Source organism: Geotrypetes seraphini, chromosome 9, assembly GCF_902459505.1.
Source record: "Geotrypetes seraphini chromosome 9, aGeoSer1.1, whole genome shotgun sequence".
NCBI lineage: Eukaryota > Metazoa > Chordata > Amphibia > Gymnophiona > Dermophiidae > Geotrypetes > Geotrypetes seraphini.
The window spans coordinates 103,118,113-103,133,178 of NC_047092.1; the positions used below are offsets into that span (position 1 = coordinate 103,118,113).

Below are 15,066 nucleotides of genomic sequence, written 5' to 3' on the forward strand. Positions count from 1 at the left end.
AATCATCATCCCATTCGCCAACTCCATCTCGGAAACCATTCCCAAGGCATCCGATGCCATAAATGAGATGGAACAATGGATGACAGATTTCAAGCTCAAGCTCAACCCCAGAAAAAACAAAATTCTTCGTTGCCTCCCCTCACCCGCTTGACAATAAAACCCCACTATGCATCAATAAACTCAACTACCCTATTCAGCCCACCATGAAAATACAAGGTGTTATTCTAGACCAATGCCTAACAATGAAGGAACAAGTGGATTCCCTATTCAGAAAAGGTTTCCTTACTCTCTGGAAACTCAGAACCATTAAGTCATACTTCGATACGTCAACATTCAGAATCCTAGTGCAATCCCTCATACTGAGTCAGCTTGACTACTGCAACATCGCCTATCTAGCAATCTCACAAAAGAATATGAGACGTCTCCAAATAATGCAAAATGCTGCGGTCAGACTTATCTTCGGGCTGAAGAAATTCGACCACGTGACACCCTACTATCGGCAGCTGCACTGGCTACCAACGGAAGCCCGAGTAAGGTTTAAATTTGCCTGCCTCTGCTATACGGCCTGACCCCCAAGTACATAACGGACCTTTTCGCATTTTCTAATAACAAACTCAAGAGAAACACACACCCAAAACTCATTTCCCCTCCAGTTAGAGGCTGCAAAATGAAAAAACACCACGAACACCTTCTCTCTCACCAAGCAATCCTATGGGGCAAAGACCTAGACCAACTGCTTTCGCCCACTACATACGGGGAATTCAGGAAACGCCTAAAAACATACCTGGTTCAGAAATACCTAAACAATTGACCCGCTTTCCCTCTCCCTCCCCCCTCCCTATTCCACCTGAACTTACAGCACTGTTATAAATATAATCTGTTATCTTCATCTTATCGTAACTTTACGTTGCTATTTATCCCCAACAGGTCCTGTCGGACATTACCTACTAAAATGTACATATTACATTTTCGCTCAGCAAATTGTATTTCTATACTATTGCCTCCTGAGGTCTCTGATCTCTGTATTTCCTCTGAATATCTACTTATTGTATTTCGCTGAATGTCCAGGACTCTTGATTGTAAACCGCCTAGAAGTTGCAAGATTGTGGCGGTATAGAAGAATAAAGTTATTATTAACCTTGGCTGGTTGACTCTGCTCCACATCCCTTTGGCTTGCTGGCTTCAATCCACTTTTCCAGCATTCGATTGCTATCAGCCCTGGTCTTGTTAAACTGGGCAGTTATGACAAAGACAAAACCGGCCCTGCCTTCAGCTGTGGTCCTACTAAACCAGACGGCAGCCCCTACAAGCTCTAAGGTCCCTCCTTCTCCTCCTACTTTCTAGTCTCCCCCTCTTCTAAATCTTCTTACAAAACCCTCCCTTCTGTGTCTATGGCATGTAGTGGTGCACATAAACCTGGAATAAAAATGGACTCCCTTTTTTGATCTATGTGGCATGTGATTGCTGAGATGTAAACACATTTAATATTGCATTATTTTAGCAACTTGTTCCTGGATTCCATCACTTTCTTTCCTCCCCATCAGGTGATTTCACAGAAGAGGCTACCGGGGCTCCCCAAGGCCAGGTTTGGTTCATAAAAGGCATCATGAAGTTTGCATAGGCACTTTTGTTCCTTTTCCTCATCTGCATGTTGCTAAATCTTAAAACCCATTTAGGAAGAAAAGTATTAAACTGTGGCTGAGCAAAATTTCTTAAAGTTCAGTTTGCACTCGGTCATCCTGGGCTTTATCTTGCAGTTTACCTGAGGGTGTGACAGGCTGCCCTATATGTTTATTTTACCAAAGGGTTTCCCACAGGAACAGAAAAGGAAAAATCCTGCCTGAGGCTTCATCTGTAAATACTCTGCAGATTTTTCCCTCTCTAATACAGCCTTTCCTAGCTCAGCCCATATGCTGCTTCAGCAACTTGGGCCAACGAAGTCAGAAGCCGCGGGACCTTTCCTCAAAAACAGGAAGTCATGTCAGAGGGGGGCGGGATCAAGATCGGCAGAGCCTATAGCGACGCAGGCAAGAGGAAAAGTCCCGTGGCTTCTGTCTTCGTTTTTGCCTCTGTTGTAGCAGTACCGCAGCCAAAGGCAGGGCAGATGGCAGCTAATTGAGCTGTCTGGATCCGGGGGCCCCCCTTGAGCCCTACCCTTTAATCCAGCCCTGCCAGCATGCCACTGAATTTTGCACAGACTTCAGTAGAGACAGGCCAGAGTTCATCAAGGTTTTATTGTTCTTGTTGTCAGAATGCAGTTAGTCAATTAATATTGCACAGCAGGATTTCTCCCATTTTTACCCTGGGTTTTCTCAGTTCAAGCAAAAACATACTTCATTTAAACTCCAAAAGAAAATACACTTCAGCAATTAGTCAAAACCACAATGCCCTTCATTTAGGTACTTGTGCAGCTTGAGTGATTTAGTTCACACTACAAGTCCCACAATGCCCTTCATTCACCTTCCTGGGTTTAGGCACTTGTGCAGTTCAAAAAGGAAAAACATTTCTTCACAGACAGAGTGAGGCTTTCAGGGGTGAACAGAAAAAGAAAACAAAAAACCACAAGTTTCAAGTTTATTAAAATATTTTTTTAACTGCTTAATCAGGTTTCTAAGCGGTGTACAATATAAAATTACATAAAACTGGGGATACTGGATAAAATCCAAGTGTCATAATAAAGCACTGATAAGACGTATGGACCTACTTTAAACAATGGGAAAGTGAATATAAGAACATAACATAAGAACATAAGAAACGCCTCCACCGGATCAGACCGAGGTCCATCCAGTCCGGTGCTCCGCACATGCGGCGGCCCATTTAGGTACTCTTTTTTGGAGACCCGACTTTACCGTATCCCTCAATATGATATGCAAGAAGGTGTGCATCCAACTTGCGCTTGAATCCCAGTACAGTAGTCTCTGCCACAACCTCCTCCGGGAGTGCATTCCAAGCACCCACCACTCGCTGTGTGAAGCAGATCTTCCTGACATTTGTCCTGAACCTGCTGCCACTCAGTTTCAGCTATGACCTCTTGTCCGTGTCACCTCTGAATATGTTATCAATGCTGCTTCCTGGTCTATTTTATCAAATCCTTTTAATATTTTAAAAGTCTCTATCAAATCCCCTCTCATTCTTCTCTTCTCGAGGGTAAGCAGTCCCAGTTTCCTGAGTCGTTCTTTGTAGCTCAAATGCTCCATTCCTTTGACAAGTTTTGTGGCTCGCCTCTGCACTTTCTCCAACAGAGTTATATCCCTCTTGAGGTATGGAAACCAGTGTTGGACACAATATTCTAAGTGCGGTCTGACCATTGTCCTATAAAGTGGCATTATGACATCTTCCGATCTACTTGTGATCCCTTTCTTAATCATGCCTAACATCCTGTTTGCTTTCTTCGCCGCCGCCACCCATTGTACCGATGGCTTTAGGGTACTGTCAATCAGTACCCCCAGATCCCTTTCCTGTTCGCATTTTGCTAATGTCACCCCCAACATCTTATACTCGTGTTCTTTGTTTTTCTTTCCCAGATGCATCACCTTGCATTTGTTTATGTTAAAGTTCATCTGCCAATTTGTCGCCCACGTTTCCAGCTGGTTCAGATCTTTCTGGAGGTCATCGCAGTCCCTTTGAGAGCCAACCGCTCGACATAGTTTTGTATCATCTGCAAACTTTATTATATTGCATGTTGTTTCCTCTTCTAGGTCGTTTATAAAAATGTTGAACAAGATAGGCTCAAGAACCGAGCCCTGGGGCACACCGCTGGTCACTTTCTCCCAGTTCGAGAATTTCCCATTTATGCTTACCCTCTGCCTTCTGTTTTCTAGCCATTTGCCTATTCATCTGTGCACGTCACCCCCCTATTCCATGGCTTATTAGTTTCTTCATAAGCCTTGCGTGTGGGACCTTGTCAAACGCTTTCTGGAAGTCCAAGTAAATTATATCCACTGGATCTCCACTGTCCATTTGTTTGTTCACTACCTCAAAGAATTGTAGTAAATTTAGCAAACATGATTTGATTTAATTTTTGTCCTTAAGAGGACAGTTGTTATCCAAAAGCGTCTTGGAACAAGAATGTTTTTAGTTTTGCTTTAAATAGTTTTATATCGGATTCACTGCGCAAATGGTTAGGCAGCAAATTCCAGAGAGTAGGGGCAGTGACAGCAAAATTATTGGAGCGCAACGTATTAATCAATTTTAAAGAAGGTATAACGAGAAGATTCTGAAACGTTGAACGAAGAAATTTTAAAGTATTATAGAGAATTAAAAGTCTGTTAATGAACTCAGGTTGGTTGTTTAATTTTGTTGTAAATGTTAAAAGTAGGATTTTATAACTGATTCTATGTTCAACAGGTAACCAATGTGCACTAATCAGAAGGGGTGAGATGTGATCGTTTCATTCTTCCCTTTAAACTTCAGCATGTATCACTCAGACCCAATCTGGGGTCCGGGGGGGGAGGTGCCTGATCTACGGTGAGAAGGGGGTGTTGCGGTAGGAGGGATTGGGCATCTCTCTTGCCAGTGATCTATGAGGGCAGGGTGTTCCGATAGGAAGGATTGAGCATCCCTCTTGCCACAAGCTACCGGTGGTGGGGGATATTCCAGCAGGAGGGATTGGACATCCCTCCTGATGGCAATCGTTCGGAGGGGGGGGGGGACAGGCGTCCACAGCTGCTAAACTTATCGTGGCAGGGAGATCCCTTGCAACAATAAGCTCAGTGGCCACGTCTGCTTACAACGGAGACCAGCATTTTGCTGGCCTACATTGTACACGTCTCCCACTGGCCTAGGGAGATGCATATGGCTGCCTAGGTCCGCCTAAGGCTACTTCTGGGCCAAACCATGCCTACACCTAGCCTTAGGCGAGCATAGGCAGGCATGCCTTCATCCTTGTGCTCCCAATGGCGGCTTCAATGTAGGCAGCCTGCCTCCGGAGCTTTTTTGTTGTTGTTGAAATATATTTTATTAAACCAGCGCACAAAGAATATGATAAAATAACACAATCTCTAAGGTAGTAATAGTGCGACAAAATCAATTCCAAATACAAGGAAACATTTTCAACAATATATCCCCTCCCCCCCAAGCCCAAAAACAAAACTTGCTCTCTGGTGAAACCTGTGAGAAGAAACAAAGCAAAGTATATCCCTCACAACTGGAGTCAAGGAATTCCAAAAGGGTTCCCACTGGGACTGCAGCTGTCTCCCCTTAGGAGTGTCCAAGTCAGGGACTCATAATCTCTTCTTCTGCAAATATTGAATTAACAATGCCCTCCACTGCTCCACCAAAGGAGGCTATGAGGTCAGCCAATGCAATAAGAGGGATTTAATTCTCATAAGAAAAGCTATTTTTTGAAATCCTCACAATCCTTTAGGTCAGGGGTGTCAAACTCAAATCACAGGCTAAGTCATGGGTTGGATTTTTTATTAAGATACTTACTCCCTCTTTTGCTGACGCACAGCGTGGGCCCCAGTGCCGGTGGCGACAGCTGCTCTGACTTCTGTGAGCGTCGGATCAATCGCCACCACAGCCAAAACCCACGCTGCGCGCCAGCAAAGGAGGGGGTTAGTCCCAGTAGAACAGTGGTCTCAACTCATGGCCCACGGGCCACATGCAGCCCCCAGGTACTATTCTTCGGCCCACATTCTGGATGCAATGATCGAGAGTCGGCTCCCTTGCTGTGGTCTTTTTTCCATTCAAAGCCATGGGTGGCGGCTCCTCACGTGATCCGCACCTGCATCGGAAGCTTCTCTGATGTCATTACGTCAGAGAGAAGGCTTCTGACACAGGCATGAATTGCGTGAGGAGCCGCCACCCGCGGCTTTGAATAGAAAAGAGACTGCAGCAAGGGAGCTGACTCTCGATCATTGTGTCCCGGGAAGGAGGGAGAAGGAAGAGAAACGCTGCTGCTGCACAGGGGGAAGGGGGAAGAGAAAGAGAAATGCTGTTACGACACAGGGGGAGAGGGGAAGAGAAAAAGAAATGCTGCTTCTGCTGCACAGGGGAGGGGGAAGCGAAAGAGAAATGCTGCTGCTGCTGCATGGGGAAGGGGGAAGGGAAATGCTGCTACTACACCCAATTGGGGAGAGGGAAGGAGTGAGAAGGAAGACAAGGGAGAGGAGAGGAACGAGAGATGCCAAGTCTGAAGGAAGGAAAGAAAGAAGATAGCAGACCATAGAGGGGGGAGGAGATAGATGCCAGACCAGGGGAAAGGAAGTAAGGTGGGAGGGTGAGAAAGGAAGGAGAGAGATGTCAGACTGTGGAAATAGGGAGAAAAGGTGAGAGAGATAAGGGAAGGGAAGACATGGAAAAGTAGATTTTGAGAAAAAAGCAGAAAAATTGAATGTTAAGTTAATGCCAAGGCAGAACGTGAAGACGGAGAGAAAAACAGTCAAAGGACAAGAAGGTCCTGGAAACATATGGCCTCTTTTACAAAGCCGCGCAGCAACAGCCCTGAAGCCCTTTAAATCTCTATGGGCTTCGGGGCCGTTAGCGCAGTGCAGTCGCTAGCGCGGCTTTGTAAAAGAGGCCGTTAGTTAAAAGCACAGAAAAATGAAGTCACCAGACAACAAAGGTAGGGAAAATGATTTTATTTTCAATATAGTGATTGAAATGTGTCAGTTCTGAGAAAGGAAAGATGTTAAACTTTAACTGTGAGGGCCGCAGAAAAAATAGGGTATTTGGAGGGTCGCAGAAAAAATAGTTAATGTCTTATTAAATAAATTACAATTTTGCATGAGGCAAAACTTTATATTTTATTAATTTTTCCTTTCACAGTTAAAGGAAAGATTTATGAAGTATAAAGAGTTTTACCTCATGCAAAATTGTCATTTCTTTAATAAGACATTAACTATTTTTTTTCTGAGGCCCTCCAAGTACCTACATATCCAAAATGTGGCTCTGCAAAGGGTTTGAGTTTGAGACCACTGCAGTAGAAGTATAGGGATACATAACGTGACCATTTATTTTTTTCAACAAAAGGGGACATCTATTAATTGTCAGTCCCGCCCCCAATCCCACCCTAGCCCCCGACAGCAAGTCTTCTTTCCGACGTCAATTCTGACGTCCTCTCCGACGTCAGAATTGACGTCGGAAAGAAGACTTCCTGTCGGATTTAGCAGCTGTAGCGACAGGGCAGTAAGAGCAGCAGACAGGGGGAAAGATGGGGAGGCTTTTTTTTTTTTTTGCGGCAGGGAGGGACAGGAAGTGATCGCCTGTTCCGTTGTCCCCGAGCACAGCTTCGGGATGCTGTCCCTGAAAATGGGACATTTTGGCATCCTGTCTGTGGGGACAACGGGACAGGAGGTCTGAAAACGGGACCGTCCCGTTCAAAATGGGACATATGGTCACCTTAGGGATACAACCTCTCCAAACCCACGCTGGCTACAAAATAAATAAAAAGACTTTTCCTCTCTTTTAGGTCCTAGTTCACGCTTGCTGTCTAACACCAGCTCTGGCAGGATACACATTTCAAATCTGACATATTGTAATCACAAAATAGAAAATAAAATTATTTTTTCTACCTTTTGTTGTCTGGTCATTTTGCTTTTAGTCCCAGTTTTTCTTTCTGATTTTGTCTATCTTCTAATTCTCTTTCCAGTGTCTGCTGTCCATTTTTTTTCTCCTCTTCTCTCTTCTCTATTTCTCCAGTCCCTGTCTCCAACATGTTGATTTTTCCCTTTCTCTTTTCTGCCTCTGTCCACTCAAATCTCGCCCTTTTTCTCATCCTCCTCCTTTTTAGATTTTCAGCTACCTATCTATTTTACATCTCCACATCGAATTTCTTTCCATTTCTCTTCCAAAGTGCCCCCATCCCATCTCTCCCCCTGTCTGCCTGTCTCCCCTCCCACTCCCTAGGTCCATCATTTCTCTTCCCAACGGTTTTCCCTTCAAGTATCTTTTTCCCTCTTTCTCCACACTACCTCAGGTCCAACCTCTCTCCCTTCATCTCGCTCTCTTCACAGCCCAGCTTGCCTTTCCCTCGCCAGTCCCTCTCTCCTCACAGCCCGGCGTGTCTTTCCCTCCGGCACCGGTCCGATGTCACTGCCAAGCCGAGGAGTCTGCCGGCCTCAGCAATTCGGCAGTGTTGTACGTGGCTCCCCCTCATGCTTTTAGCTTGCCGCGTCTGTCTCCAATGACGAACAATTTCCTGTTTCTGCTCAGGTGGAGCGCGGCAGATGGAAGGCAGGAGGGGAGCCACAGACAACACTGCCAAATTGCTGCCGAAGCCAGCAGACTTTCCAGCGTGACTGCGACGTCGGACCGACGAAGAGGGAGGACACGCTGGGCTGTGAGAAGAAGCAGTTCAGGAACATTAGCGCGGGCCACATAAAAAGGCCAGGCGGGCCGGATTCAGACCGCGGTCCTTGTGTTTGACACATGTGCTTTAGGTACTAGGGCAACCACTGGGTACCAAGAACAACACCAAAGATGTTAGGAGACAGCGCACCCGCCAAAGCTCAGAAATGTTATGTAAAATCTTCTCCCAGAAATGATGAATGACTGTGCAGGAATAAAACATATGGCCTAAAGTAGCCACAGGGTGATTGCATTTGAGATAAACCGAATACTGACCTAGAAAGCATGTGCTGGGGAGATGTAAAAACGCAAGGCCAGTTTGTAACTAATCTCCCATAGGGAAACTGATAAAGATAAGTGAGACATCATATGAAGATACTGTTTGAGCTTCTCTTCTGGTAACTGCACCCCTCAGATCAGCCGATCAGCGCAACTTAGGCTTGGATTAATCAAAATTGGGCTGCAAGTCTTGTAAACTAGGATGATGGAATCGTTTATAGAATCCAGGCCTTTGTGTAGCCACCATATCTAAGAAAGTAGAACTGATGCAGTCTATCCAATGCAATTTGCTGGATCAGCACCCCCAGTAATCCCAGGAACAGGTAAAAATCCCAAGGTACCAAGAAAATAATGTTTTTTTTGTTGGCCTTTATTATCAGTCTATATTGTCTCCACATAGATGCACATAGATGCAATATAATATAATATATATATGTGTGTGATTGTGATCTATATGTTTATAATTTAAAATGTAAAATCCTTGTTGAATTAGCCAATGGCTTTATAATTCTCATAATTTTTAAATCATCCAGTGGCCTTATAATTCTTGCATTTTTATAAAGTCTTTATATATCTTTAACCCTCCCTCCTTTTACAAAACTGCGATAGTGGATTTTAGCACAGTCCAGCATGCTGAATGCTCTGCTTCTCCTAACACTCATAGGAACTTTTAGTGTCAGGACCAGCGCAGATCATTCAGCACACTGGCCTGCGCTAAAAACTGCTATCACGGTTTTGTTAAAAGGGGGGTTAAATACACTAACAATTTTACGCAGTACTTTTGAATTTTAAATAAGTATATTTCAAGAAAAGTGACTTTATAACAGTGCAATTTTGTTTCCAAAGGTGTATGTGAAAAGTAATGTTGATGCATTGCCCTCTGGCCAAAACATGTATGTTTTCGAGTCTCAATAGATACAATAAAGAAACTGAGCTCCTCAGATCACCTTCACTGTTTTCCTTGCCTTTCTACCTTTGGAAGGTAGTGTCTCCTCTTTCCTTGTGATAAATCAGGATAAAACATTCTGTGCTCTACAAATCCTTGGAGTTGTTGGGGCTGAGGCAGGCAATGCATGGCATAGTATGTTTGGCATGGACCCACCTCTGCCAATTCTGGAAAACAGTACTTAGGTAAAGGAATATTGTTTGTCAGTTTATTCATTTGTTTCAATTTATACTTTTGCTTTTTATTTTCTTGGCTATACATGAAGATCCGGAGGGAAGGAAAAATGCAATGCTCATTGCTTCTGCCCACAGTCAGCTTTTCACCCTATCTGCGGGGCAGATGGGACAGAATACGTTTCACCCTGCCATGCTGGATGCACGGGCTTTACCATCAGTTTGGACAAGAAGCATACAATGGTAAGGAGATTGCATGGATTTAATGGAACAGTATACCCCACCACTAATGAACAGCTCAGGCAGTATGTTCCACCATATCCCAGTAATCAGACTTCATTTCCTTTTTTCTGTTATCCCTCCATTTATGAAGTTTGTAGGTGTTAACAGTAATGTAATGCCTATAGTTTTTATATGGTATCTATGACCTTGCTATAGTAGAGGTAAGAGCAAATTCAGCATGTGGCTTAGATCTTGTATAGACAGGAGATAATTCTACAGTGTAATTGTGTGCCTACATATAGGTGCTCAGATGGTGCCTGCAATGTACATATCCTATAAAGGAATGTAAGAAGCATATTTCCTTTATAAAATACTATTATACTAGCACAACCACATACATGCACAAATGTGCATAGGTGCAAGCACTTATGTCGGCCATAGACCTGGTGCAAGCATGTGTACATAAATGCCAATGATACATGTTTAACTTATAGATTACTATAAATTGCATTTAAATGTGTCTCCTGCCCATGCTCCAGAATCCCCCCTGTGTTTGCCCACCTGAACATAAGAATAGCCTTACTGAGTCTGATCAATGGTCTATCAAGCCCAAGTAGCCCATTCTCACGGTGGCCAATCCATGGGTTATTCTTTCCAATATGCATCACTTTGCATTTGTCCACATTAAATTTCATCTGCCACTTGAACGCCCAGTTTTCCAATTTCCTAAGGTCTGTCTACAATGTTTCACAATCCGCATGTGTTTTAACAACTTTGAACAGTTTAGCGTCATCTACAGATTTAATTACCTCACTTGTCTTTCCAATTTCCAGATCATGTATAAATAAGTTAAATAGCACCAGTCCCAGTACAGATCCCTGTGACACTCCACTGTTTGCTCTTCTCCATTGAGAAAAATGACCATTTAATCCTACCCTCTGTTTTCTGATAACCAATTCCTAATCCACAACTAAACTTTACCTCCTATCCCATGACTCTTTAATTTTCTCAGAAGCCTCTCATGACAAACTTTGTAAAAAGCTTTCTGAAAATCTAGATACACTATATCAACTGGTTCGCCTTTCTTTTTTTTTTTAGTTCAATGTTTTTATTGGCATATAAACATAGAAACATATAATAATAGAAAAACAACAGGAATAGAGTTACAAATAAGAACATAAGAACATAAGCAGTGCCTCCGCCGGGTCAGACCATAGGTCCATCCTGCCCAGCAGTCCGCTCCCGTGGCGGCCCAAACAGGTCACGACCTGTCTGAATCACCAGAAGGGGCTCCCTTGCCACCTTGGTTTCTCATTCAAGTCCTATCTTCCCATCGAAGTCCTAACCCTCCGGTCTTGCACATGCACGACCTGGTTGGATTTCTATACTTATTACCTGGTTAGCTTTCTATACTTGTGTTACATCCCAGCTCCTCCCTCAGTATCCCACGATCCCTTTATCCCTCAGGAATCTGTCCAATCCCTGTTTGAATCCCTGTACCGTACTCTGCCTGATCACTTCCTCCGGTAGCGCATTCCAAGTGTCCACGACCCTTTGGGTGAAAAAAAACTTCCTTGCATTTGTTTTGAACCTGTCTCCCTTCAGTTTCTCCGAATGCCCCCTCGTACTTGTTGTCCCCTTCAGTCTGAAGAATCTGTCCCTATCCACCCTCTCTATGCCCCTCATGATCTTGAAGGTCTCTATCATATCTCCCCTGAGCCTCCTTTTTTCCAGAGAGAAGAGCCCCAGCCTATCCAACCTCTCGGCGTATGGGCAGTGTTCCAGCCCTTTTACCAGTTTCGTTGCTCTCCTTTGGACTCTCTCAAGTACCGCCATGTCCTTCTTGAGGTGCGGCGACCAATACTGAACGCAGTATTCCAGATGTGGACGCACCATCGCTCGATACAATGGCATGATGACTTCCCGCGTCCTGGTTGTTATGCCCCTCTTTATGATGCCCAGCATCCTGTAGGCTTTTTTCGAGGCTGCTGCGCACTGTGCAAATGGCTTCAGTGATGCATCCACCAGCACACCCAAGTCTCTCTCAAGTCTGCTGTCTCCCAACAATGCCCCCCACAATTTGTAGTTGAACAACGGGTTCTTTTTCCCTATATGCATGACCTTGCATTTTTCCACGTTAAAGCGCATTTGCCATTTGTTTGCCCAGTCTTCCAGCTTGTCCAAGTCCCTTTGCAGGTCCTCACACTCCTCCCTGGACCTAACTCTGCCGCACAGTTTGGTATCGTCTGCAAATTTTATAACCTCGCACTTTGCCTCCTTTTCCAGGTCATTGATAAATATGTTGAAGAGTAACGGCCCCAGCACCGATCCCTGTGGCACACCGCTTGTGACTCCCCGCCAGTCAGAATATTGGCCCTTCACTCCGACCCTCTGCAGTCTACCCGACAACCAGTGCTTGATCCATCTGTGCACATCCCCTCCCACCCCGTGGTTCCACAGCTTCCTAAGCAGCCTTTCATGTGGCACCTTGTTGAAAGCCTTTTGAAAATCGAGGTAAATGATGTCTATGGGTTCCCCATTGTCCACCCGACTGCTTATTCCCTCAAAGAAGTACAGAAGGTTCGTTAGGCATGACCTTCCCCTACAGAATCCGTGCTGGCTTGTTCTCAGTAGGCCATTCCTCTTGATGTGCTCTCAAATGCCGTCCTTGATCATAGCTTCCACCATCTTCCCTATAATTGAAGTCAGGCTCACCGGCCTGTAGTTCCCGGGGTCACCCCTCGATCCCTTCTTGAAGATAGGTGTGACATTCGCCAATTTCCAGTCCTCTGGTACCTCACCAGTTTTCAAGGATAGGTTGCAAACATGCTGGATTGTACCCGCTATTTCTTGTCTTAGTTCCTTCAGAACCCTTGGGTAGATCCCGTCCGGGCCCGGTGATTTACCGCATTTAACCTGTCTATCTGTTTGAGGACATCCTCCTTACTTACCTCTATGTGCTCCAATTTTTCGGCCTGTTCCCCACTCATGAGCTCCTCTGAGTCCGGTATATTAGATGTGTCTTCGCTCGTGAAAACCGACGAGAAGAACGTGTTCAACCTCTCAGCTACCTCTTTATCCTCCTTAATCACTCCCTTCCTATCCCCATCGTCCAACGGCCCCACCTCCTCTCTCGCTGGTCGCTTCCCCTTTACGTAACTGAAGAATGCCTTGAAGTTTTTCGCCTCCCTGGCCAGCCCCTCTTCGTATTCCCCTTTCGCTTTTCTAACCTCTCGGTGGCATTCCTTTTGGCATTTCCTGTGCGCTTGGTGATTTTCCTCCGTTGGGTCCTTTTTTCATCTCCGGAAGGATACTTTTTTGTCATTTATTGCCCTCTTTACTTCAGTTGACATCCAAACCGGGTCCTTTGATCGCTTGTTCTTGTAGCCTTTCCTGAAACTGGGGACGTACATTCTTTGTGCTTCCTGCAGGGTGTCCCTGAATAGGGTCCAGGCGCTTCCCACAGTCTCCATCCTAAAGATGTTTATCCCAGGACAAGCAGGCAGCATATTCTTGACTGATGGGTGACGGCACCGACGGAGCCCCGGTACGGACAATTTTAGAGTGATTGCACTCTAAGAACTTGGAAAGTTCTCGTAGACCGCACCGCGCACGCGCGAGTGCCTTCCCGCCCGACAGAGGCGTGCGGTCCCCAGTTTCTTAGTTTCTGCGGAGCTAAGAAGACGCATTTTTCAACGGCCGTTGAAATTTTTTCTCTACGCCTTCCCGCTCGCGTAAACCCTTTTGGCTCTATTGCCTTTTTTTCTTTTCTTTTATTTTTGTTTAAAAAAAAAACAAATCTTATTTTTTTCTTCAATTCGGTTTTTCCCCGGCGGGGCCTACTGCCACCATCGAGGCTCGGCCTTCGATTTGGCGGAAGCCGTTTTTACTTTCATGCCCCCTCAGCCAGGTTTTTAAAAGTGCCAGCGGTGTGCTCGGCCTATATCTCTCACGGACCCGCACAACTGGTGCCTACAGTGTTTGGGTCCTGAGCATCAGGCTTCCACCTGCACCCGCTGTGCCACGTTGAAAAAACGTACTTTGAAAAATCGCCAGATACAACAGCGATTACTTTTCGGTGCCGATATGTCCGATCCCGTACCATCGACACCGGCATCGGCACCTTCACAGTCGGCACCTACTTCTTCGACGCCACGCGATACCACACCGGCGTCGCACCCAGGTAAGCCGGCTAAGAAGCCTTCCCCGCTGGAGCGTCCTCCGGTCTCTATTGCAGCGAGCCCAGTCCTGCCGGCCGTGAAACGCCAGCGGAAGCGCTCCGCCCCGATTGAGGTGAGTCCCTCCACCTCGGGCTCTTCATCTTCGGGGCGTCGAGTGGCACCGCAGGTACCGCAAAAGAAAAAGGCGGTACCGGTGCCTTCTTTGGATGAGCGCATTGCCGCCGTCCTCCAAGTGCAGCTAAAGGAGCAGTTACAACAACTCCTTCCTGCTCTATTGGCACTGAACCTTCCGGTGCCGGTCCGGTCTGAATCACCGGTACCGGTAGTAGACCAACCCCTATTATCTGCAGCATCCGCTTCGGTACCGGTCCACTCTGCCTCATCGATATCGATGCCTGCTCTTGCTCCGGAACCCAGAGCCCAGCATCAGTCGGTACAGACTTCGGCACCGGTGCAACCGGTAACGTCTCCCGGTACCATATCGATGAGGTCGGGTATGTCGATGCGCAAATCCTGGCACTTGGAACCATCCACCCCAGAGTCCCGAGACCGTAGTTCCCATATCAGGGACCCTGATCTGTGGGGTGACTCTGAAGAGCCCTTTCTGTCCGAGGGTGAATGTTCCTCAGATGAGGATGAGCCTGCTGTGCCTGACCCATCCTCTCAACATGAATCCACATCTTTCACTTCTTTTTTGAAAGACATGTGTGACTCTCTATCCATTCCTTTGGAGGCTGAATCTAAAAAGTCTAAAGCCTTTTTAGATGCCCTTGACTTTGATCAGCCTCCAAAGGAATTTTTGAAACTCCCTCTTCATGATATCTTGAGGGAGACTTTCTACAAGAACCTAGAAACTCCCTTAACGATTCCAGGAGCTCCCCGTAAATTAGATTCATTGTATAAAGTAATTCCTATTCCTGGTTTCGATAAGCCCCAGCTTCCGCATGAATCTCTGCTTGTGGAATCTACTCTTAAA

At 45.7% G+C, this 15,066-nt stretch overlaps 1 protein-coding gene across 3 annotated transcripts in view; it reads left to right on the forward strand.

Moving 5' to 3' along the window:
* SLCO2A1 (solute carrier organic anion transporter family member 2A1) overlaps window positions 1–15,066 on the forward strand; it is an 887,587-nt gene that overhangs the window by 565,258 nt on the left and 307,263 nt on the right. For all 3 annotated transcript variants that reach the window (XM_033958445.1, XM_033958444.1, XM_033958443.1), the window contains one exon: window positions 9,780–9,930. In XM_033958445.1, the coding sequence (XP_033814336.1) occupies window positions 9,780–9,930 (151 nt within the window). The remainder of the gene's footprint in view (window positions 1–9,779; window positions 9,931–15,066) is intronic.